This window comes from Bos grunniens, chromosome 16, assembly GCF_055505025.1.
Source record: "Bos grunniens cultivar Pamir isolate PY7600 chromosome 16, Bosgru_T2T1.0, whole genome shotgun sequence".
NCBI classification, from domain to species: Eukaryota; Metazoa; Chordata; class Mammalia; order Artiodactyla; family Bovidae; genus Bos; species Bos grunniens.
Window position 1 is genome coordinate 21,704,817 of NC_141180.1, and position 22,341 is coordinate 21,727,157.

At 48.0% G+C, this 22,341-nt stretch overlaps 1 protein-coding gene across 11 annotated transcripts in view; it reads left to right on the forward strand.

Annotated features, from left to right (window-relative positions):
- SEC16B (SEC16 homolog B, endoplasmic reticulum export factor) overlaps positions 1-22,341 on the forward strand; it is a 77,677-nt gene that overhangs the window by 53,735 nt on the left and 1,601 nt on the right. For 8 of the 11 annotated variants that reach the window (XM_086343668.1, XM_086343665.1, XM_086343663.1 and 5 more), the window contains 14 exons: positions 157-238; positions 4,166-4,283; positions 5,496-5,607; positions 7,437-7,542; positions 9,201-9,341; positions 10,723-10,842; positions 11,694-11,766; positions 13,054-13,338; positions 14,163-14,218; positions 19,276-19,428; positions 19,577-19,675; positions 20,090-20,198; positions 20,332-20,411; positions 22,072-22,170. In XM_086343668.1, coding sequence (XP_086199794.1) covers positions 157-238; positions 4,166-4,283; positions 5,496-5,607; positions 7,437-7,542; positions 9,201-9,341; positions 10,723-10,842; positions 11,694-11,766; positions 13,054-13,338; positions 14,163-14,218; positions 19,276-19,428; positions 19,577-19,675; positions 20,090-20,198; positions 20,332-20,411; positions 22,072-22,170 — 1,633 coding nt within the window. Of the gene's footprint in view, positions 1-156; positions 239-3,025; positions 3,958-4,165; positions 4,284-5,495; positions 5,608-7,436; positions 7,620-9,200; positions 9,342-10,722; positions 10,843-11,693; positions 11,767-13,053; positions 13,339-14,162; positions 14,219-19,275; positions 19,429-19,576; positions 19,676-20,089; positions 20,199-20,331; positions 20,412-22,071; positions 22,171-22,341 lie in introns of those variants that run through there. The other 3 variants (XM_086343666.1, XM_086343673.1, XR_015143212.1) reach the window with 3 other exon arrangements.

Sequence of the window (22,341 nt, forward strand, 5' to 3'; positions counted from 1 at the left end):
GTGTGTGGTGGGATGGGTGTCCTAAAGTGGGATGGAGCTGAGCCATAACCAAAAAGCAGAGAGAAACTCAAGTTTCAACAGAAGCCACTGCAAGGCAACGGGTTAAAGGTGCTCTTGATTGGGTCCCCACTGATGGTCGGTCCCCTCTCTCTGCAGCTTCACCAGCACACTGGCGCTCAACGATCCACTGCAGACTCTCTTCCAGCTCATGTCGGGAAGGATCCCACAGGCAGCCACGGTACCCTTCATAACAGGAGCTCAGCATCCAAAGGGTTTAGTGTGTGGGGACTGCTCAGGGACAAAGTGATGGCTTTAGAGATGACAAATAAAATAACTGTCCCTTAATCCCCTCCCATGTGCCTGGCCCTGTGCTAAGTCCTGTGATGGATATTATTTCATTTAATGTGTGGAGGTAGGAATTATTATCCCTGTTTTGCAGTCATGAAAACTGAGATGCAAAAGTGTAAAATGACCCAAGATCACAGAGCTAGGGGCAGAGGAGTCAAGATCGGTACAGGTCTGTCCGATTCCGAAGATCTTGCTCTTTCCACAAATCCACAGCTACCTGCTGAGTGGAGAATAGTGAGTGAAGCTGAGGCTGCTCTCCCCGCTTACCACAACCAGGCTTCCTTTCTTCCCCACCACTGCACGGGATCCTTCAAACAGGGACACTCTAGATTCTACAGGTCATCAGCGTGAGATGTGGTTCAAGAGAACCCTGAGGCCACCTTGATAGTTTTCCCATTATAAGAGACTTGATCTTTTTGTCCTAAGGTATTCCTTCCTTATCCTCGAAGTCCAATAATTTTAGTAAGATATATCTTGTTGACCATCTGTGTCGATTTTTAGGGGAATAGAGCACGCTCTTTTAATATGTGCATCCATCTCTTTTTCAGGAAAAATTTCTTGAATTATATCCTTCAGTATTTGTTTTGTTCTCTTATATTGGTTTTCTTTTCAGGAACTCCCTCTATATATAAAATATAATATAATATATATATATATATATATATATATATATATGATTCTTTCTTTTCTTCTTTTTTGCTGTGTCCCTCCTGTGTGTCTCTTACTATGTTTTCATCAGTGACTCTTGCTTGCTATGCTCTTTGAAATTTTGTCATTAAAAAAATATATATATTTATTTATTTGACTGTTTCTGGTCTTAGTTGTGGTGCTTGGGTTCTTTGTTGTGGGAATGTGGGCTTCTCTCTGGTTATGGTGTGTGGGCTCCAGAGCACGTAGGCTCAGCAATTGTGGTGTCTAGGCTTATTTGCCCCATGGCATGTGGGATCTTGGTTCCCTGACCAGGTATAGAACCCACATTCCCTGCATTGGAAGGCAGATTCTTAACCACTGAACCACCAGGGAAGTCCCCTCCATTTTTGTCTTTATTTCTTTGATTTTCCTGCCCCCTCTCTCCTGAGCTTTGCAGGTTACATTTGTCTCCTCCTGTTCTCCACCATCTCTTTCCTCTGATCCTATAACTTAGCTTTAGGCCTTTGCTTCATAAAAGAAATTGTTTCATTATTTTACTTACATTCATGATGAAATATTTGGTGACCATTCTTTGTTTTGTGGTATCATTTTTTTTTTTGGTGAATGTTCTCTGTACTGTCTTCCTTCCTTTTATCTTGATGGTATATTTGTACAAATTCTGTATTTGTTCCTTCACAGGCTTCAAGCCTTCCTTGGGCCAGTTATTTACAGGAGGTTTGAGCTGGGGAGATGCCAGGGCCATCTTCCAGGCCAGCTGGCATTTCCACACAACCTGGTATTTTCTGTGAGCATCTTTGCTTCTCCCCAGCCAGTGGAGATGGCTGTGGGATCCCCTCTCTCTGGTGTTCTCTCTCTCTGCCTCCCGAACCCACCTCTGCTCAATCTCTTTTGGAAGCCTTTTCTTGTATTTAGAGGCTTGGGTTTTTGCTGACATTTAGTTTTAATGAAAACACACTCACACTTTTGCTTTTTTGTCCTTCTTATTGCTTGTGGACAATTTCAAGAAAAGAAAAGAGAAATACTGACTTTCATGCCCCTTTGTCAAACGAACTGGCTATATTAGAACATGGGATGCACCTCACAGTTCTGCCGAATGCCTGTGCTCTGCAGTGAAATCCTACCATGTCACAAAACGCTAAATGCAGGGAGTGATGTAATCAGCATATGGTCCATTGGGTCTCAGTGTACTGGTAGAGTTTGCTAAATGATCCCTGCTTTGGGGTGAGAAAACCAAGGAGCCAGAAGTGATATGACAGTGTGGTATTTGACACCGTGTTGGAGAGTTCCCTAGCATCATAGCAGCCAGTAGAAGGCCAGACTTTGGTCCTTAGAATAACAGGTGCAGTGGACGAAGCATGGAGACTGGAAAACAGAGATGTGGGCTTCTGTCACAGGCTTAACCTAGGCTCTGCTCCTCAGAGTCTAGCTGTGTGAACTGGGTCTTGTTACTTAGTCTCAGAGTCTCAGCTTTTCATCTTTGTGGGCATTTTGATGCCTAACAGAGCTATTGTAAAAATTAAAGGAGAGAGAATATCTGAATGTATTAATGACCATACTTGGCCCATTGAAGTTAGTTAATAAGTGTTCTTTCTCTCTCCCCACCTCCATAGACCTGCTTTACAGTGATTTCTGCTCCCCCGCCCCACCCCCCAAATCACCTGGGGAGAAGACAGAAGAATTGCTTCTAAGTTTTTGTTCTTTTAGCAAGAGCTTTTCTGTTGCTGGTTCCCTTAGTTCCAGCCAGAAAGAGCCTGGCTCACACGTTAAAATGGGGATAATAATAGTACTTAATGCATGTGATTGTTCATAGGAGAAATGCTTAGCACAGGCTGCGGCCCAGGGTTAGAGTGCAATAAGTGAGAACTGCTATTATTTTTGTGATTTATTATCATCATTCCTCTCATTCACACTGCTTTGCCCAGATAAACAAAGAGTATCTATAAAATGGAGCTGGAGAAAGCATCTTTTGTTCTGTGGGATAATTACAAATACAATAGCAAATAATTGTGAATTGTTTTGACCTCAGATCTTAGCTATTACTGTCAATCTCCTGTTCTGTCCATTCTGTGTAACAAATTGGAGGACAGACTGGTCTGCAAATCACCTCCTTTCCTCTGCTGTGCTTCCGTGTGTGTGAGTATTTACACCTACATGTAATTTATAAAGTGCAAACCAAGTGCAATCTTATTTTATCGTCAACAGTAATCCTGTCAGGTAGACATTATGATCTCGATTTAAGAAATGAAGAAACAAAGCTTCAAAGGCATTAAGAAACTTGCTCCAGAGGCAGGGCCCCTGTTGAATCCAGAGCCTGTGACATTGTTTTGTTTATTGCTATTTCCTCTGCCCTGAAATTCCCCGTCATTCAGGAGAAGGACGGCCCATCCGTTCCCATGGGGCTTCCACCCGCGTCCACTTCTCTGACTACCCTCTACCGCCTCTCACTAGCGACAGTGCTGGCTGGGCGCCTTGGCCTGTTTTCTCACTCCTCAAGAGGCGATAGGAATTAGATTTCACAGAGTTGTGCGAAGATTAAAGAAGGTCATGTGTAGAAGAGGACTCGGTAAAAACAGAAGACATTAGCCATTTGGTAAAATATTAAGGAGCCCAGTGTTCCCCTGTTTTCTTACAGGTTAATATGGAGTCCTCTCATGAACCAAGGGTTTGTGATCCTCCTTCTTCCATGGAAATATCAATATTTTTTTTAAAAAATTTTGTCCCCAGCTATTGAGATTAGGGGTATCAGGATGAAATTTGAAAATTAGTGACTAGTAGTGTGATTTTATTTTTATCTACCTCCCAATATTGGAGAAGGAAATGGGAACCCACTCCAGTATTCTTGCCAGGAGAATCCCATGGACAGAGGAGCCTGGCAAGCTACAGTCCATGGGGTCGCAAGAATCAGACATGACTTAGCGACTAAACCACCAAGGACCACCTCCCAATATTCCTGTGTAGGTGTGTATGTAATGTGTCTGCCTACCCATCCTTCTAAGAATTTTGCTTTGTTAAAAAAAAGAAAACTCAGAATCAATGAGTGGCTGCACTGCAGGCAGCCAAATAGGCATTCCTGGCAAATCAGAAAATAGACAACAGCCTTCCTTAACCTATGCTCTGGCCGGGCTGTATTACTCAGCCAATGTGCCATTTTTCTGCTACTTTTCAGTGTTGTGGGGACAAGCAGTGGGGAGACTGGAGGCCACACTTGGCAGTGATTCTGTCGAATCAGGGCGGGGACCCGGAGCTGTACCAGCGCACGATTGTCGCCATGGGGGACACCCTAGGTAAGCAGAGACCAGCTCCGACCCCTCCTCGCCTCTGTCTCCAGGCCAGCTTTAAACACCCCGTGCTTAGACTTAGGTTCCGTGTTGGGCCCGAATCTATGTCTCAGGCATTCCTTTGACCCAGGAGCCTCAGTGTTTTGGGGACAGAAAATCCAGGGAGAGGAGTGTCCTTACCTTTCCGTTTCCCAGATTTCTGCTGCGAGCAAGTGCAGGCCAGGCCCCTGAGACTCCGGGGTCCCGCCTCTGCAGGAGGCTGCCCTGAGTGGTTGCTTCCTGTGCCCGGGTCAGAGTCCCCAGCAGATGGAGTTAACACCTGGAGCATCTCCCCTACTGTTGTTGTCGGTCCCCCAGTGACCCAGCTCAACCAGATAGGAAATTCTATTTTTGCCTGAGCCCCCCTGGGTAACTGTGTAGCTTTTATTTCTATCATCTCTTTGTGAATGTGGCCTTTTAAACACTTAGGGGCTGTTGGATGTTGCAGATCAGTGGTTCTCAGATTGGGTCTAGGGACAGAATATTTAGAAAATCATTGCTTTGTGGCACTTCGTGAAATACTGCTCTGCTAAACTTAAAATAGCTACAGGTGAAGTTGTGCCCAGTCAAATGACAAGTTATTCAGCACCTGAGTAGAAAGAACTAACTTTTGTTGAACCTTCTTGGGTGCCAAGCTAATTACTTTGCCTGCTTGAATTAACTCAGTGTTGAACTAATGAAAAAGGTATGGGAGAACACTTAAAAACTGGGAACAATTTGGTAATGAATGTGATTTTTATGAGCACTGGGAAAAGTCTTCTGTTATTTGATTTTTGCAGGGGAGGCATTAATGCCCCAAGAAGCCTAGTTTAAAAACCGCTGCTTCCAACGGTCTGCTTCTCTGCTCAGGTGTAGGCATTTCTTACCTATTTCTCCCCTTCCAGAAGGACTAAAATGCTTAGAAACGTCCTCATCAAAAGTCCATTAGGGGGAATGTGAAATAGTGCCTTCTTCTAGCTGGAGAAGTGAAATGGAATGTCGGAGGGCAAAAATGGGGTGGGAGAGGGAGTGGGGTTTGGGGTCTGTGGCTCGTGTCATGGAGAGCTTGTTCTTTTATTCCCGTGAAGCTGTCTGCTCCCACCTCAGAGCCGCTCTCAAGCCCTCTCCCCTCCCACCCGGATGGTGGGTCCCTCCCTTGGTGGGCGTGTTCCCTGACCCAGGCTTGTTCTCCGCCTACAGCTGGGAAGGGGCTGGTGGAGGCTGCTCACTTCTGCTACCTCATGGCCCACGTGCCCTTCGGCTACTACACCGTGAAGACAGACTACTTGGCCTTGCTGGGCAGTAGCCACAGGTATGCCAGTCTTCTGGGGGACAGAGAGTGGCGAGGACGTCTTCCGGGGGATTGGGTTAGCCCTAGCTGGGTTTCATGGCTTCCTTTTTCCACGGTCTCTTGTGAATTTTCAGCTGCTGCTGATGGTTTTTCAGCACAGGTAGGCTCTGGGCTGAGAGATGCCGGGAAGAGTGCAGCATCACACCGCCAGGGGTACTCAGGCCCAGGCCTTGCTCCCGGAAGCTGCGAGCTGGGGCCCGTGGGTTGTAGTGTGCCTCTCTGGCCACTCGGTGGCGCCCTGGCTCCATGACCAGAGACTGACTCTTGGAAAATGCTAATACGAGCGCAGTGGCTTGAGGCTGTGCGTTAGGCAGCCGTGGACCTATTTTCAGAACCGGCCTTGGGCAAAATCTCCAAGTGGAAGAAGTTTGTGTTTCGCCCCCACAGCTTACACTGACTTGACATACAAGCTACTCAAAAGTCAGGCCTGTCATTTATTCCCTGCCGTAACATTAGACTTCTCACAAAGAAGGACCTTGATAAGCCCCTAGACAGTGAATAAATGGATGAAAAGACCAGGTTGCTCCCCAGCCACCCTCCACATTCTGGATCTTTCTTTCTCTCTCTCTCTGTGATAGTTAAGATTTCCTAAGCTCTTACATTGTACCAGCTGTTTTATTTGCACCATTTCCTTCAATCATTACACATGTACCCTGTGAAGAAAGTGTATTTTTAAGCTTCACTTTATAGAGGAGGGAAACTGAGGCACAGAGAGGTGGAGTAACAGGTCTAAGATTGTACAGCTGAAGTGCGGTCAGGCTGGACTTGGAATCCAGACTGTCAGGCTTTTCTTCGTAGAAACGCATCATCTCATGACCTGTCAAGGTCATGGTCTCTGATAGCACATAGTTAATTTGTCAGAGAAGCCTGTCTGGGCCAGATGTGACAAATAAGTGAAATGGGTTATGCAGTGTCCCCAACCCTTTTGGCACCAGGACTGGTTTCGTGGAAGACAATTTTTCCACGGATTTGGATTGGTGGGGGAAAAAGAAAACCTCGTATGGTTTCAGTATGATTTAAGTGCATTATATTTATTGTGCATTCTATTTCTGTTGTATTGCATCAGCTCCACCTCAGATCTCCAGGCGTTAGATCCTGGAGGTTGGAGACCCCTGGGTTAAGGTGTCCCCCTCCTGTGTACTGAATGAGGATGTTTCTGGAGATCCAGCCCTGACCCCAGGGGAAGCCCCAGTGATTATGGTTTCAGCCCCCACGGCAGCTGTTTTGGGGCCCATGTGGACTCTGAGGGCCCCCCAGATCACGTTTGCTCAGTCTGCTTTCTCACTGGAGCAAGCGTCCGGTGTAGGGACCGTCATTTGATTTTTGGCTCTGCGGTGCTACTCTCTCTCTGCAGGGCCTTCTTTCTTCAGTGCTCCCGGAACATCACATGGCTCCCTCTTTCCTGCTCTTCTGCTCAGGCTGGGGTGACCTGTCCCAGACACCCACTCTGGGCTCTCAGGGCACTAAGGCTGGTGCTCAGCATGTTTACATGCTGGGAGATGCAGTGCCCCTCTGAGCTGGGCATGAGAGCATCTTGCCTTAAGTGACCCTCCAGAAAAGATGGCAGGAACCGCCCCCACTCCCTGAAGTCCCCCCGCTTGGCCCCCACCTTCCCCCAGAGCTTTTGGGGGCACAGATTCTCCTTCTTCTCTTGGAGCTACCCCAGGGATCAGCCCAGGACAGAAACTCTGCCGTGAATGGATGCAACTGGAGTTTGGCTATCTATGAGTGAAATCCGTCCCCCACCCGCCCCAACCTCAAACTCTTTTATTGTTATTCTCTGGTTTTAGTCAAGAGTTTTTGAAATTTGCAACAACTGAGGCTATCCAGAGGACGGAAATCTTCGAGTACTGTCAGATGCTGGGCCGTCCCCGATCCTTCATCCCTTCTTTCCAGGTAACTGAACGCTCACGAGGCCCTTTCTGCATCTGACGGCTGTGGGCGGCTGGATTCTCAGCCTTGCTTTCTGGCAGGTAGTGGCTGGGCTAAGTCATCCACTGGACTTTTCCTCATGAGCTGGAGTGTGGGAAGGGTTAGGATGTCTTTCTAGGTCCCCCCAAGGTCTGCGTTTTTAAGACAGGAAAGCAAAACCTGGCAGCAGCCTCTGTGCTGTGGGCTCCTGCCGCCCTCCTGATAAAGGAGAATCGGGCAGGCACCCCTGGGCCCCACACCTGTCTGCAGCTCCTTCTGCTCTTCTGTCTCCAAACAGCTCCATCTTCTCCTCGGCTCCACGGCCATCCTGCCAGGAGCGGCCCCCGGCTGCTCACTGTTCCTACTCTCCTCTGACCTGCCGCTCCCATCTCTCTTGGATGCCTCCATCTTTAACTCTGGAATTCCTCCCTGCTCTGTCCTTTGGCCCTGTCTTCCTTCTTCCTCTCAGGGCTGCAGGTGTGTAGGCAGCATCCATGTCCAGGTTCTAACCTGTCAACCTCTCTACTGGATGCCCTGGTGTCCCCTTGGATCCCCAGAGACTTCTTCAGTGATTGTAGTGAGAGAGTATCTGGTGGCAACAACACACACACACTCACACACACAGACCACCACTACCACCACCACCACCAAACACAAAACAAAGCCTTGGAGATGAATGGATTACTGTCTGTAGGGCAGTGACCCAGTTAGTATCTTCTGTAAGGGTTTTACCAAAGACCCATCTTTTCCAGCGCAGCCCTGCCCAGTGGGCTCCTTTGTGTCCATGCAGGTCTTCAGTCTCTTTCTCTTCTGTAGTCATCCCACCTCTTAGCTGTCTTTGGACTGATAGCAGTGAGATCAGCTGTTTTTAGGGAATGAGTTTTGCACACCTGGCGTTGTGCTATGATCCCCTGACTGAGCGATCTCTAATTCTGTGAGGCAGGCATGATTACTGTCTTTTCGCAAGAGAGGTTCCAAGGAGTTACATGCTATTGGCTCACATCTCTTGGGTACCATTTGCTCTAGGGACTTTACGTGGGTTATCTCATTGAATCTTTGAAACCACCAAGGGGGAGATCGTAGTATCATCCCCGTATTAGAGTGAGGAAACCGAGGTGTAGAGAGGAGGTGGGGGAACTAGCTTCGTGCTCCATACCAGCATAGAGCTGGAGTTTGAACTTGGGTCTGCCTATTCCTAGCCCCTCTGTACTCCATCTGGCTCTGTCCCTCATGCTTCTCTGAGCCCTTACCTGTATCTGTCTATACTCTCCCTCTTAGGCTTGAAGCCCCTGGCACCAGAGGCATTTTTTTTTCTTCTTCTACCTGTGCCCCTGGCGCCTGGTTCTCTGCCCCCCACACACCAGCCTTCCCAGAGATACAGGCTGCCTGATAAGAAGTGGAGAGGCTGGTGGATTTCCATGGTGACCAGCACCTAGGGAGACTCAGCTGATGTGCCCCCGTTCTCTGCAATGATGGAACTGCAGGCTGGGTTTGGAACTGTTCCTATACACAGATAGAATGCCCTAAATGTTGCAAGGCCCTCTTTAATATTTGGACCCAGAGTTAGCGGAAGTTGGCAGTCCACTGACTTCCAAGAAGTCTTATCTCCACTTCTCTCTTTCTGGCCCTGCTCCTCTTCGCAGGTGTATAAGCTCCTTTATGCGTCCCGTCTGGCAGATTATGGCCTCACGTCCCAGGCCTTGCATTACTGCGAAGCCATTGGCACAGCCCTCCTGAGCCACGGAGAGAGCAGTCACCCTGTGCTATTAGTGGAACTCATCAAGGTGAGCTTCTCAAAGGGCTCTCTGCAGGTGTGTTATCTTCAGTGTTCAGAGAAAGCTATTGTAAAGCGGCTCAGAGCCCCATTTCATCTTCTTTGAACATGCTATAAAATTGGAGCCCCTGGCTGTCTTTGACCACATATGCATGCCCAGATGTGATAAGCAGAGGCCTGACACTGCATAAAGAAGGATGCTATGGGTGGAAGGGGCGGGGGACGGGAGTGGGTTTGAAATGGGACTGGAAACCAGGCGTGTGCTGTGCAAGGAAGTCATTCTTGCATCTGCCTTTTTGGTACAGTAAAAATGCATGTTATGGCAAACCATTTTAATTATAAAAGCTGGGCTTAGAAAATATATTTTAGTGATTAAAATGGGAAATGATCCTTATTAAAATGCTTTTAAATGCATGGAATATTTTATCACGTGTGAGATACATTCAAAAAAGAGAAAACAAAAACATCAACTTTTAGTTCCTGGGAAAGAAAACAATCAGGCAAATAGTTGTTCCAATTAATTGAAGAAAAATCCTTTAGCTGAGAGTGAAAAGGCAGCCTACCATCACTTTTTGCTTTGCTTTAAATGCGGCCCAAGTGTTGGATTCTGTAGCCAGTAAAATCTGTGCTACTGAGCGCCCTTAATGGCAAATTTCTGCCAACAGGATGATGGTTGTAGGCAGCTCAGGAGCCAGAAGGGAGGAGTCGGAAAGTTTGGGGACTTTATGATGGGATGTTGTTGTTTGGTCATTGAGTTGTGTCCTACTCTTTGCGACCCCATGGACTGTAGCCCATCAGGCTCCTCTGTCCATGCGATTTCCCAGGCAAGGATACTGGAGTGGGTTGCCATTCTCCCCTCCAGGGGAATCTTCCTGACCCTGGGATCAAACCTGTGTCTCCTGCATTGGCAGGCAGAGTCTTTACTGCCGAGCCACCAGAAAAGCAATGACTGAATAGTCTTGCAACATAAGCAGTCCTTCGACCGGCAGCATGGGCTTCACCTCATGGGGGGCTTGTTAGCAATGCTGGATCTCAGGCCCCACAGACTTCTGGCATCAGAATTAGCATTTTAACAAAATCCCAGGTGGTTCCTACCAGCTCTGAAGTTTGAGAAGCACTGCTCCTGAGAACAGCTTTGCAGAGACATAGAGCAGAGTAGCAGTTTCTCCTCATATTTTATTTAGTATCTAACACCAGGATGGTTTAACTGTTTATGTTGCGATTTGAGGAAGGTATCTGCTGAATTTGCTATTCGGCAGTTCTTTGTAATCTGATTTACAAGTGAGCAAAGGCTTCCTATCTTCTTTTTTCTTACTGCTTCTCCTCATGGTCCATTTCTCCTACTTTTCTCCCTCCTTTTCCCTCTCTTACCATCTGGAAACCGGGCACAGCTGGCAGAGAGACTGAAGCTGTCAGATCCTCTGGTTTTAGAACGCCGCCGCCACCGAGGAGACAGGGACCTGGAGCCGGAGTGGCTGGTGCACCTTCGGGGGCATCACAGGGAGCTGCAGGTGAGGGGGGGATGGTCAGCGGGTGGGCCTCTGCTCGCCTCTTGGCTCTTCTAGACACAGGGTAGGCAGGCACTGACCTCGGCAAGTCCCCAACACCATGGAGGGCCGTGGTGTCCTCTGTCCCCAAGGAAGCACAGCCTGATGGGGGGAGGGGTAGCACTCAGCTTCCACACCCCCCCCACCCCCACCCAGCCCCCTCCGCTAACGTGCTCCCCTCCCGGGTGGAGACATTTTCCTGTGTTCCCCTGTGTGACGGTGGGACCCTCTCCCGAGTCACCTGGCCACCCTTCTCCGAGGTCCCGGAAAATACATGTTATGACCATCAAAGCTCCCGTCTCTCTCTGTGAGGAACAGTGGCTCACTGTGGCCCGGTGTCACTTTCATGTAATGTAGGGCAAATGCTGAAAAGACTTCCGGACCTTTCCTTTTTTTTTTTGTTCTGACAATTGCAAAAGCGGCTGGTAGTAATTGTCATAGTAATTGGAACAGGGCCTCCTCCATTTCCTTTCTTCCTCTGTCTCTGAGAAAGGGGCAGGTGGATTTTTTTTTTTTTTTAGACACATGCGGCCCTTGCTTCCCCTGTGTGCTGTGGGCCCTGGGGCCTGTGGTTTAGTTCCCTCCTCTTGCCCCTTCCTCTGGGAGAGGAGGATGCCCTGGCCTCTGCCTGCTGTCTCCGAGCAGAGTCGGGAGGTAGGAAGACCCGTGGGCTCCCAACCCCTCACAGCCCCCACACTCACCTGAGGCTCCCTTACCTCATCACTGCTGAAGTGTCTTGACTTCATTTCAAATCATGTTTCCTTGTTTTTGTTTTCCTTTGTGTCACCTAAGAGGATTTTACTTTATCTTAATAGCAAAAGGAAGCAGGAGACATTGGCCGTCCTCAGTCTGCTCAAGCGGTTATTTCGGAAGCCAGAAAAACTCCAGGTACCTAAACTAATGAACTGAGTGTGTAAATAACTGACTCTTGGGATCTGATTATAGGAGATAACCTAACAAAAAACTTTTCCCCTTCCTTGCCTGGAGTGCCTTCCTCGCCCGTGTCAGTCTGACCTGTGGTCCAGGCTTCTCTCTGCACAGCCCCGCCGGCCACAGCCTTCCCTTCTGTTTCCGCATTGTTAGAGGTTTTGTTTCACATTCAGGCTTTAATCTTGTTGTTGCTGTGCTGTTATATAGTTGCTTCACTTGTGTCAGTACCATCTCCCCAGGTGGATGCATTTCTTGATGCCTGAGGTGGCGGATCATCTGTATTTCATGTTAGCGGTGGGTACATTGGAAGTGCCTATGGCGTTTGAGCATCAGCTGCTGCACACGTGAAATAGGCTTTTCAACAGATCCCTTCTTTTCCCTTAGGATGCTTCAATTGTTGGGCTGGGCAGACATTATTATCCCAGTTAACTCCATGCTGTTTCCCAAATAGCACTCACTGGTGGGGTGAGGACGGGGTCTCACGGCTTTGCTTCCAGCTGGTTCCCAGGCTTTTGTACCTCCTTTAGGAATGACTAAGGGGATAGCAAGTATGGGCAGGCCTTGGTCTCTGTTTCCCAGCTTTGCTGCTGTGCCCCAGAATCGGTGAGGGGAGAGGGATGCAGGAGAGCAGGCTGGGTGCTCCTGAGTGGTCACTTCCCCTGGGAAACAGCCGTGTCTCCTGTCACCCTATCAAGCGGGTAGGTCAGCCGACCTCACTAGTCCCATAATTTGGGCCAACCATCGTCCATGTCCACAGTCCACACCTTGGTCTGTCTCGTCAGCAACACAGTGGAGCCAGAAAGAATGTCACCAAGTCCCCTTCCTGGGCCAAAGCTCTTATCTTTCAAAACAAAGCCATCATTTCTGTAGTCTGATTTGGGTTTTACATTGAAACTTTCTAAATTCCAAGTGCCCCAGTCCATTAGTTAAATCCACAAAAAAGTTTATCCAAAAGCTAAAAAGTGTGGAGTTAGACTAAATGGTCATTCCTGCCATCCCGACCCCCTGGTTTAAAAAGCTCAGAGATCGTACAAGCTGTGAGGGAGATAGTTTTGAACACTCTAAATCCTAAGCAGTGGAGGTGTTACAATCGCTGCTGTGTTATACTCGTCACATCGATGGTGGCCACGTCAACTGGCCTGTCCTCGTCACTGCTTTCCAAAGAGCAGGCTTGTTCCTGGTGTTTAGTCCACACAAAGGCCACATTACAGCTCTCACCTCTTCTTCTTTGTCTTGTGTCCTTAGAAAACACTTTCTATCAAGGTCTTTCTGGACCTCAAGGCAACTCAGAAGCCTATGGTGACCGCTCAGCTCTGTGGCCAACTCTGGAGCAGTCGGGCCCAGCCCAGCTCAGCCCACAGCAGCCTGGCTCCTACCCAACAGGTGGCGGTTCCGGGCAGATGGGGGTCCCAGTGCCTCTCTACTCGGTTCCTGAGACCCATCTTCTGGGGACCAGTGGCAGCGTGGCAGTGACAGGGGCTCCCGGAGGAACAGCCTGGGAGGAAGCCCAGCAGATACACCTGCCCCCTGGTAAGAGCTGCCAGGAAGGCAGCGAGCCTTGGGTGGGGAGGTGTGGAGGGGACCAAGCAGAGGAGGGCGGTGCGGGGGCCAGTGTGAGGTGTGGGGTGGGAGCTTGTGAAGCCCTGGGTGGTGGGTGCGCATGTGATTGAGGGCTTCCGGGTGTCAGACCTGGGCTGGTAGCTTTGCGTTCATCCGAGGGAGATGGCTCTTTCCCATTCCAGCCCCGCTCTCTGCTGGGATAAACACAGCACAGCCTCCAGCAGCCGCTGCGCGCTCCCGTTGGATTCTGGGAGAGTCTCCGGGAGAGAGGCGGTAGAAGGCCAGACAGTGCCACTGTGCCTCCGGCTGCAGTTTAGGTCAAGTCCTCTTTCTGAAGTCAGCTGTGTCAGGGGCTGTGGGCAGAGGCTCGTGCTTCTGTCCATCAGGTCTTGGACAACGGGGGCTGAGTGTGGGTGAGCACTGCTGAGTGATGCCAGGGAAGTGCTGGAAGCCAAACAGAAGGGTCAGATCTTAGATCTTCTAAGACAAGGTCCTATCCAAGATGGGAGGCTCACACATAGGGGAAGCCTGGGAGGATCCCTGTGATCCAGCCTGACGTGGCTTTCATTTCCAGGGTTCCCATGGAATGATCTTGGTTCGGGGTGGAGGTTGGGTGAGTGGCATGTTCTGGTGTGGCTGGAATTGAGAGGCTTGTGCAAATGGACCTCATATTTATTCTGATCCACTGGGGGCTATGTGCCCAGAGCTCCAGCCATTTGGCAATTAGGAAAGCTGACTGTGGATAGAAGAGAAAGACCCAAGTTCACATCTTGATTTCTGTTGTGATTTCTCAGTGTCTCCAGAAACCCTCCAGCATCCTGATGGGCAGAAGGCTATTTCCAGACCCCAGGTGAGAGGATAGAGTCCCCAGATGACAGCACCCACTCTGAGCTGTGGATTCCCTCCAGCTGCCCCAGTTGCTCAGCCACATGCAGGCACCTTCCTGTGCCCTGCACCAGCCCTTCCTTCCACATTGCCCCTTGTTTCTTTCTACACCAGATCCTGAGAGGTGGAGAGGAGACTCGTTCTTGTTCATTTCACTCCTGCCAACCTGTGTCCGTGGGGGCAGGACTGGGTTTACCTCTGGTCTCGCACATCAGCCCCCTCCAATGCCCTCTTCTTACTGATGCACTGAAAACTTGCTGTGCTCTGCGCCATCAGGGAAGACTCTTGATATTTCTATCTTTAACATTTTTACCTTGCTCTATTTCTGAGAAGGACCTATGGCAGCTGTGTCTTTTCTCTTCAGGTCTTGGAGGTAACCATGTCTAGTTAATCATCTATTCAGCTGTTGAATGAATGAATCCCTCCACTAGTAACAGGCATTGCTGGTCCAGATTTAAGATTCTCTCTAGCTTTTCCTGGTTGGAAGTGATGTCATAGAACTATCTTGAGTAGTAACTAAGCTACAGACCTTAAAACTTGTTTTTTCCCCTAAATTAGTGCTTTATTGTTATATAAAATCTGAAAAACAAAGAGAATATGTCATATAAAGTGTCAAACAGCCATCACTCAGAATCACATAGCCAAATAGTCTATTTTATTCCTATATTTTTTCTATGTACACATTTCTCATGCTATCTAAAAGCAGAGCCTTCCTATGAAACCTTTTGTAAGTCTCAGTGATGTGAAGGGAAGAAGCAGTTACCTCAGTACACATCTTGCTAACAATGCACAAAATGAATCGAGATGAAGCGCAGATGCTCAGAGATGTGGTTCAAAGCCACGTGAGATGCTGAGTGTAGATTCTGGTAAAAAAGCTTAGTGGGGCCAGTCTCGCTGCTTGGGATACAAGCTGCCTCTAAAATGGCTCCTACAAAACAAACGCTGAATGCTTTTTTCACTTTCTAACTTTTTTGGTAAAACTGAAAGTCCTCTTTGGATTTTTTTGGTTGTTTGTTAGTGAAAATAGGTACTAATGTCAGTCTTTGGTAAAAGCAAAGTTGTATGATACAAACTTTCAAAAAGTGAAGGAGACCATCTATATGGGTGTATATATAGATGTGTATACGTCAGTTTTCGTTCCAATCCCAAAAAAAGGCAATGGTACTACCGCACAATTGCACTCATCTCACATGCCAGTAAAGAATGCTCAAAATTCTCCAAGCCAGGCTTCAGCAATATGTGAACCGTGAACTTCCTGATGTTCAAGCTGGTTTTAGAAAAGGCAGAGGAACCAGAGATCAAATTGCCAACATCCACTAGATCATGGAAAAAGCAAAAGAGTTCCAGAAAAACATCTATTTCTGCTTTATTGACTATGCCAAAGCCTTTGACTGTGTGGATCACAATAAACTGTGGAAAATTCTGAAAGAGATGGGAATACCCGACCACCTGATCTGCCTCTTGAGAAATTTGTATGCAGGTCAGGAAGCAACAGTTAGAACTGAACATGGAACAACAGACTGGTTCCAAATAGAAAAAGGAGGATGTCAAGGCTGTATATTGTCACCCTGTTTATTTAACTTCTATGCAGAGTACATCATGAGAAATGCTGGACTGGAAGAAACACAAGCTGGAATCAAGATTGCTGGGAGAAATATCAATAACCTCAGATATGCAGATGACACCACCCTTATGGCAGAAAGTGAAGAGGAACTCAAAAGCCTCTTGATGAAAGTGAAAGTGGAGAGTGAAAAAGTTGACTTAAAGCTCAGCATTCAGAAAACGAAGATCATGGCATCTGGTCCCATCACTTCATGGGAAATAGATGGGGAAACAGTGGAAACCATGTCAGACTTTATTTTTTGGGGCTCCAAAATCACTGCAGATGGTGATTGCAGCCATGAAATTAAAAGACGCTTACTCCTTGGAAGGAAAGTTATGTCCAACCTAGATAGCATATTCAAAAGCAGAGACATTACTTTGCCAACAAAGGTCCGTCTAGTCAAGGCTATGGTTTTCCCTGTGGTCATGTATGGATGTGAGAGTTGGACTGTGAAGAAAGCTGAGCGCCGAAGAATTGGTGCTTTTGAACTGTGGTGTTGGAGAAGACTCTTGAGAGTCCCTTGGACTGCAAGGAGATCGAACCAGTCCATTCTGAAGGAGATCAGCCCTGGGATTTCTTTGGAAGGAATGATGCTAAAGCTGAGACTCCAGTACTTTGGCCACCTCACGCGAAAAGCTGACTCATTGGAAAAGACTCTGATGCTGGGAGGGATTGGGGGCAGGAGGAGAAGGGGACGACAGAGGATGAGATGGCTGGATGGCATCACCGACTCGATGGCCGTGAGTCTGAGTGAACTCCGGGAGTTGGTGATGGACAGGGAGGCCTGGCGTGCTGCGATTCATGGGGTCGCAAAGAGTCGGACACGACTGAGCGACTGATCTGATCTGATCTGATGGGCTTCCCAGTGGTGCTAGTGGTAAAGAACGTGCCTGCCAATGCAGGAGACATAAGAAATGCGTATTTGATCACTGGGTTGGGAAGATCCCCAGGTTGGGAAGATGCCTGGAGGAGGGCATGGCAACTCACTCCAGTATTCTTGCCTGGAAAATTCAATGGACAGAGGAGCCTGGCAGGCTACAGTCCATAGGGTCGCAAAAATTCAGACATGACTGAAGCGACTTAGCCCACGTGCCTAAATGTGTATATATATATACACATACATGTGTTTTTAAATGGTTGAGAACATATGTAGATGAAGCTTTATTTTCTATTTTTAATACTATAAAATGAGATTTTCCATGTCATTCTTAAATATGATTTTTAGAATTGGTATGATAAATTCACATCATTGCTCATGCGTTTATTCATTCACAAATACGGAGATCCTGCAGTGTCCCTGGTCCTGTTATCGAGGGTGGGGATACGTAGGGAACTAGACAAAGCCTAATTTCATGGGGTTTCTGTTCAATAGAGGCAACTGCAAATACAGCACTGTATGCTTGAGGGATGTTCCTTTAGACGGTGTGTGGGAGGGAGTGCGTCTCTGAGCTCAGCATGGATGGTGGACATGAGCCAGGTGAGTATTCAGGGAACAAGTGTTCAAGGCAGAGGGCATAGCAAGAGCAAAGACCCTGTAATAAGATGACCTGGTACAACTGAGGGAGAGTATGGGCTGTATCTAGAGAGAGGGACGAGGGAACTCCTTGGTGGTCCAGTGATTAGGACTTTGCACTTTCATTACTGAGGGCTTGGGGTCAGTCCCTGGTTGGGGAACTAAGATCCTGCAAGCTGTTCAGTGTGGTCAAAAAAGTAAAAAAAGAAAAAAAAAAAGTTGAGAGGGCTAAGAAGCCAGACGAGAGAGACAGAGAAAGGCAGGATCATAGAGGGCCTGGTAGGCCCTGGAAGGAGCTCGGATTTTAATTCGTCTTTACTACTTTGTTAAACACTTCAAGTGTCTCTCTCTCCCTTTTCTTTTCTACTCTTTCTCCTTACTTCTCCCTTCCCTTCCCTTCAATATGTAAAACACAGTGATGGACATTCTAATATATAAGCCCTTGTGTATTTCTTAAATTACTCAGTTAGGAGAGAAATTCCTAGAAGGAAAGTCAGACAGCTTGGGTTTGAATCCTTGCTCTGCCCTTAACTAGCTGTGTGACCTTATACAGCTTGCTTAACTTTGCCGTGTGTTAGTTTTCTCATTTGTTAAATGGGATGATAATAACAATACCTACTAACAAGATAGTTGTAAGGTTTAAATGACTCGCTGTATATAAAATGCTCAGAATACTACTTGGTACACAGTAAGTTCTATACTCATTAGAACAAAAAATGAAACTTTTTCTGTATTTGCCAAAGTGTTTTTTCTAAAGGTTATACCAATTATCTTTTTCTGAGAGTGCAAATTGTAAATACAACACAAAAGGACAAATACCGTATGATTCCACTTATACAAGGCGTCTAGAATAGGCAAACTCATAGAGACAGAAAGCGTAGAGGTTCTCAGGGGCCAGAGGGAAGAAGGGAAAATGGGGAGTTAGTGTTAATGGGAACAGAGTTTCTGTTGAGGTTAATGAAAATTTCTGAAAATGGAAAGCGGTGATGGTTATGCAACATCATGAATATTCTAATACACTGAACTGTACACTTTAAGAGGTTAAATGTGTAAATTTTATGAAATGTATTGGGTTGGCCAAAACATTCATTTGGATTTTTCCATAAGGTGTTACAGACAAACCTGAGCAAACCTTTTGGGCAACCCGATATATTCTACCACACACACCATTAATACAAAGGGATGTGGGTGTATTTTACTCCCCCCGGTACAGTTGCTCACAGTTCATTTTGAGCAAGTCAGCTAGGAAGTGAGGTATGGGATAAGTTAGATTCAGTGGTTGTCACCTTCCCTGATCTTTGCATTTAGGGGTTCCCTGAAGGGTGTTTCCTGGCTCTCTTCGTCTCCAGTGGAAGCATTCCATACCCCTGCTCCCGGCCTTGGCATAGTTCTGGAAACCCCATGCTCTTGGGGACTAGTAGCACAGTGGCCAAAACCCTGTAGGATTAAGGATAATCTGAAGATGGAGACTGGGCTCTGCCCTTGTCCTGAGATGTTCAGCAAGTTATTCCTCGTGGCTAAATCGTGGTTTCCCTTCAGTCATATTAGATCCTGTAAGGCTGCTGCTGCTGCTGCTGCTAAGTTGCATCAGTCGTGTCCGACTCTGTGCGACCCCATAGATGGCAGCTCACCAGGCCCCGCCGTCCCTGGGATTCTCCAGGCAAGAACACTGGCATGGGTTGCCATTTCCTTCTCCAGTGCATGAAAGTGAAAAGTGAAAGTGAAGTTGCTCAGTCGTGTCTGACTCTTAGTGACCCTATGGACTGCAGCCCACCAGGCTCCTCCGTCCATGTAAGGCTATCCCTGCTGATTTATCGAGCAGGTCAGGTGAGGGAGTATATGTAAATATGCCTTTGTAACCTGTCAAGTGCTATAAAGATGTTACTTCTCTTTCCTCTAATTCCAGGTGCCACTGATTCCCAGAGCTCGAAGTATTTCTGATAGTTCCATCGTATCAGTCAAGGAAGATGAGGAGGAGTCCTCCGAGAAGGCAGATAAAAAATCTTCCCAAAATACCGTCCAGAGAGAAAAGCTCGGAAACGTGAAGGAGAACACAAAGGTGGAGGGGTCTTTTCTTCCAGATGGTGGTGCAGCGCTGGGGAGCCGGGCTCTTGTGGAGTCCCCTCCTCTCCTGTCTCACCACCGTCATGGTGAGGGGGAGTTAATCTCCACCCTATAGACCACAGAACTCCCCCTCTCTCTTCCAGAGCTCAGGGTTTGGCTGGTTCAGCTGGTTCCGCTCAAAGCCCACCCACAACGCATCCCCCTCTGGAGATGAAGATTCGTCTGACAGCCCGGACTCTGAGGTGACCTCGGGCGGAAGGTTGTGGTGGGGGGGGGCTGGATAGGGAAGCTCCCTCTTCTGTGGCCCCTTCTGAGGAAGTTTCCTCAACTCCAGGAGGGCCTGGAGCTGGCCTCTCCACCCTGGTCTGGATGAAACTGGTTTTGTGATGGGAGGTTGTGGGAGACAGATTGGTCCAGTGAGGGGAGAGGCAGATGACGAAAGGCCTGAAAAGTTAGGATGTAGAATTTTAACTTTCGAGAGCCGGCAGTGACTTGGCTTATTGAGCAGAGGAGTGGTATGAAGAGAATGGAGTGTGGTGGAGAGGAGGCCAGCCCTGGTAGAGGGTGGAGGCCGCCATGTGGGTGCTGCAGGAATGCAAGCAGGTGGCATGGACGTGTGGAACCATCAGCGCCACCCTCCTTTCTCCACTAAGCAGGAGATGCCCAGGGCAGCGTCTCTACCTCAGCCCAGCCCAAGCCTCTCACTGACACCTTCCCCAGATCCCCAGTCTCTGCTGGGTGCCAGTGCCTTCTCCAGGGACACAGGTATGCCAACCTCCTGTCCTCTGGGCCCGCTGTGGTCCTCTCTGCAGTTTCCAGGGTTTGGTGGGGAGCCTTCTGGGAGTGGGGACTCCTCTGTCCTGAGTAGTTGGAACACCCCTGACTCATTGCTTCCTAGGTGGAGATGAAGTCCGAGGGTCAGTGTCTGGTGTGGGGACAGCTGAGGGCCCGGGGAGTGGAGGCTTGTCGGGACCTGAGGTGAGCAGCCCACCTGTGTGTGAACTGAACTTTCATGGGGGCTGGAGGTGCTGCCCCGTGAGGGCCTGACTCGTGGAGAGTATGGAGAAAGCTTCTGTAGTGGTTTGCTAGGGCTGCCAGAACAAGGTGTCATAGACTGTGCCGTTTAAACACCAGATGAGTATCTCCTCACAGTTCTGGAGGCTGGAGAGCTGAGATGGAGGTGTCCGCAGAGTAGGTTTCTCCTTGGCTTATAGATGGCCATGTTCTCCCTGCATCTTTATGTGGTCTTTCCCTGGTGTGTGTCTATGTCCAAATTTCCCCTTCTTACAAGAATACCGGTCATAATGGGTTAGGGCCCATTCTAATCACCTTTAAAAAAAAATTAATTTCTGTTGAGTATGGGGCTTCTCTGGTGGCTCAGATTGTAAAGAATCTGCCTGCAACGCAGGAGAGAAGGGTTTGGTCCCTGGGTCAGGAAGATCCCCTGGAGAAGGGAATGACCACCCATTCCATTATTCTTGCCTGGATAGCTTTACAATGTTGTGTTGGTTTCTGCTGTAAGCAATGTGAATCAGCCATAAGTATACCTATATCTGTTCTTTTTTTGAATTTCCTTCCCGTTTAGGTCACCATGGAACACCAAATACAGTTCTCTGAGCTGTGCAGTAGTTAATCACCTCTTTAAAGACCCTGTTTCTGAATGCATTCTGAGGTCTCTGGGTTAGGACTTCAAGACAAGAAGTCTGGGGCAGGAACACGAGTTAGCCCACCACTGCTTCCTTATGTGATGTCTAGAGAGCGGCCTCGGGACTTCCTGGGAGTCCAGTGGTTAAGACTCTGTGGGTCCAGTGCAGGGGGCACAGGTTCAATCCCTGGTTGAGGATCCAAGATCCCACATGTCACAAGGCACAGCCAAAAAGACAAAAAAATGAAATGAAAAAAGGGAATGTCCTCTTTCCCTGTCCCCAGTAGGAGCTAGAGTTCACCAGTATCCCTTGCAAGGATTGTGATAAAGCCTTGACGAATTGTCCAGTATGGATTTCATGCCAGTTGCTAGGAAAACAATTTTATTTCTTGGGGCCTGGTTACGGCACTCTTGTAGTATTTTAGGCTTTTCAAGGAATATTAGATTACTTTTTATGATGCTATTAGTACGTTTTTTGTGGCCTTTTCTTCTCACACAGCAGCACCTGAGCCTCTGCAAAGCTCCCCCAGGCTCCAGGGGTGGCTGTGCCCACTGGAACTGTTTTTTTACTCAGGATTCCCTGAGCTGTATCACATTTGCATCTTTCTTTTAAATTTTTTAAAATTTATTTATTATTTGTTTATTTTGATTACGCTGGGTCTTTGCTGCTCTGTGGGCTTTTCTCTAGTTGCAGTGAGTGGGGCTCCTCTCTGGTTGCAGTGCATGGGCTTCTCATCGCAGTGGCTTCCCTTCTTGCGGAGCACAGGCTCTAGGCATATAGGCTCAGTCGATGTGGTACACAGGCTTAGTTGCTGTGAAATCTTCCTGGACCAGGGATGGAACCTGTGTCCCCTGCATTGGCAGGTGGGTTCCCATCCACTGCATCAGCAGGGACTGCATCTCTTGACCAAAGTTGATTCTCAGGGAAGCCCCTGACAGTCTAGAATCCAGGAAGTGGTGACTAAGAGGATTTTCTTTTATTTTCCATCACAGGGTGTTTCCACTGAGCTCTACTTCAACGCTGGTGTTCTGCTTCCCCCACCCTCTGTGAAAGGGAGTGTTCCTCTCTACAACCCATCTCAGGTTCCCCAGGTAAGGAGGTCCTGAGGGAGGGGGGGTTTGGAGCATGGGTTCTGAGTGAAGGAGACCCTGGTTTATAACTTACTGATAACCACTTACTATGCCTGAGTTCTTTAGCAATGACTAACCTCTGTAAGTCTCAGTTTCTGCGTCTGTATAATAGGGTTAGTAGTAACTACTTCA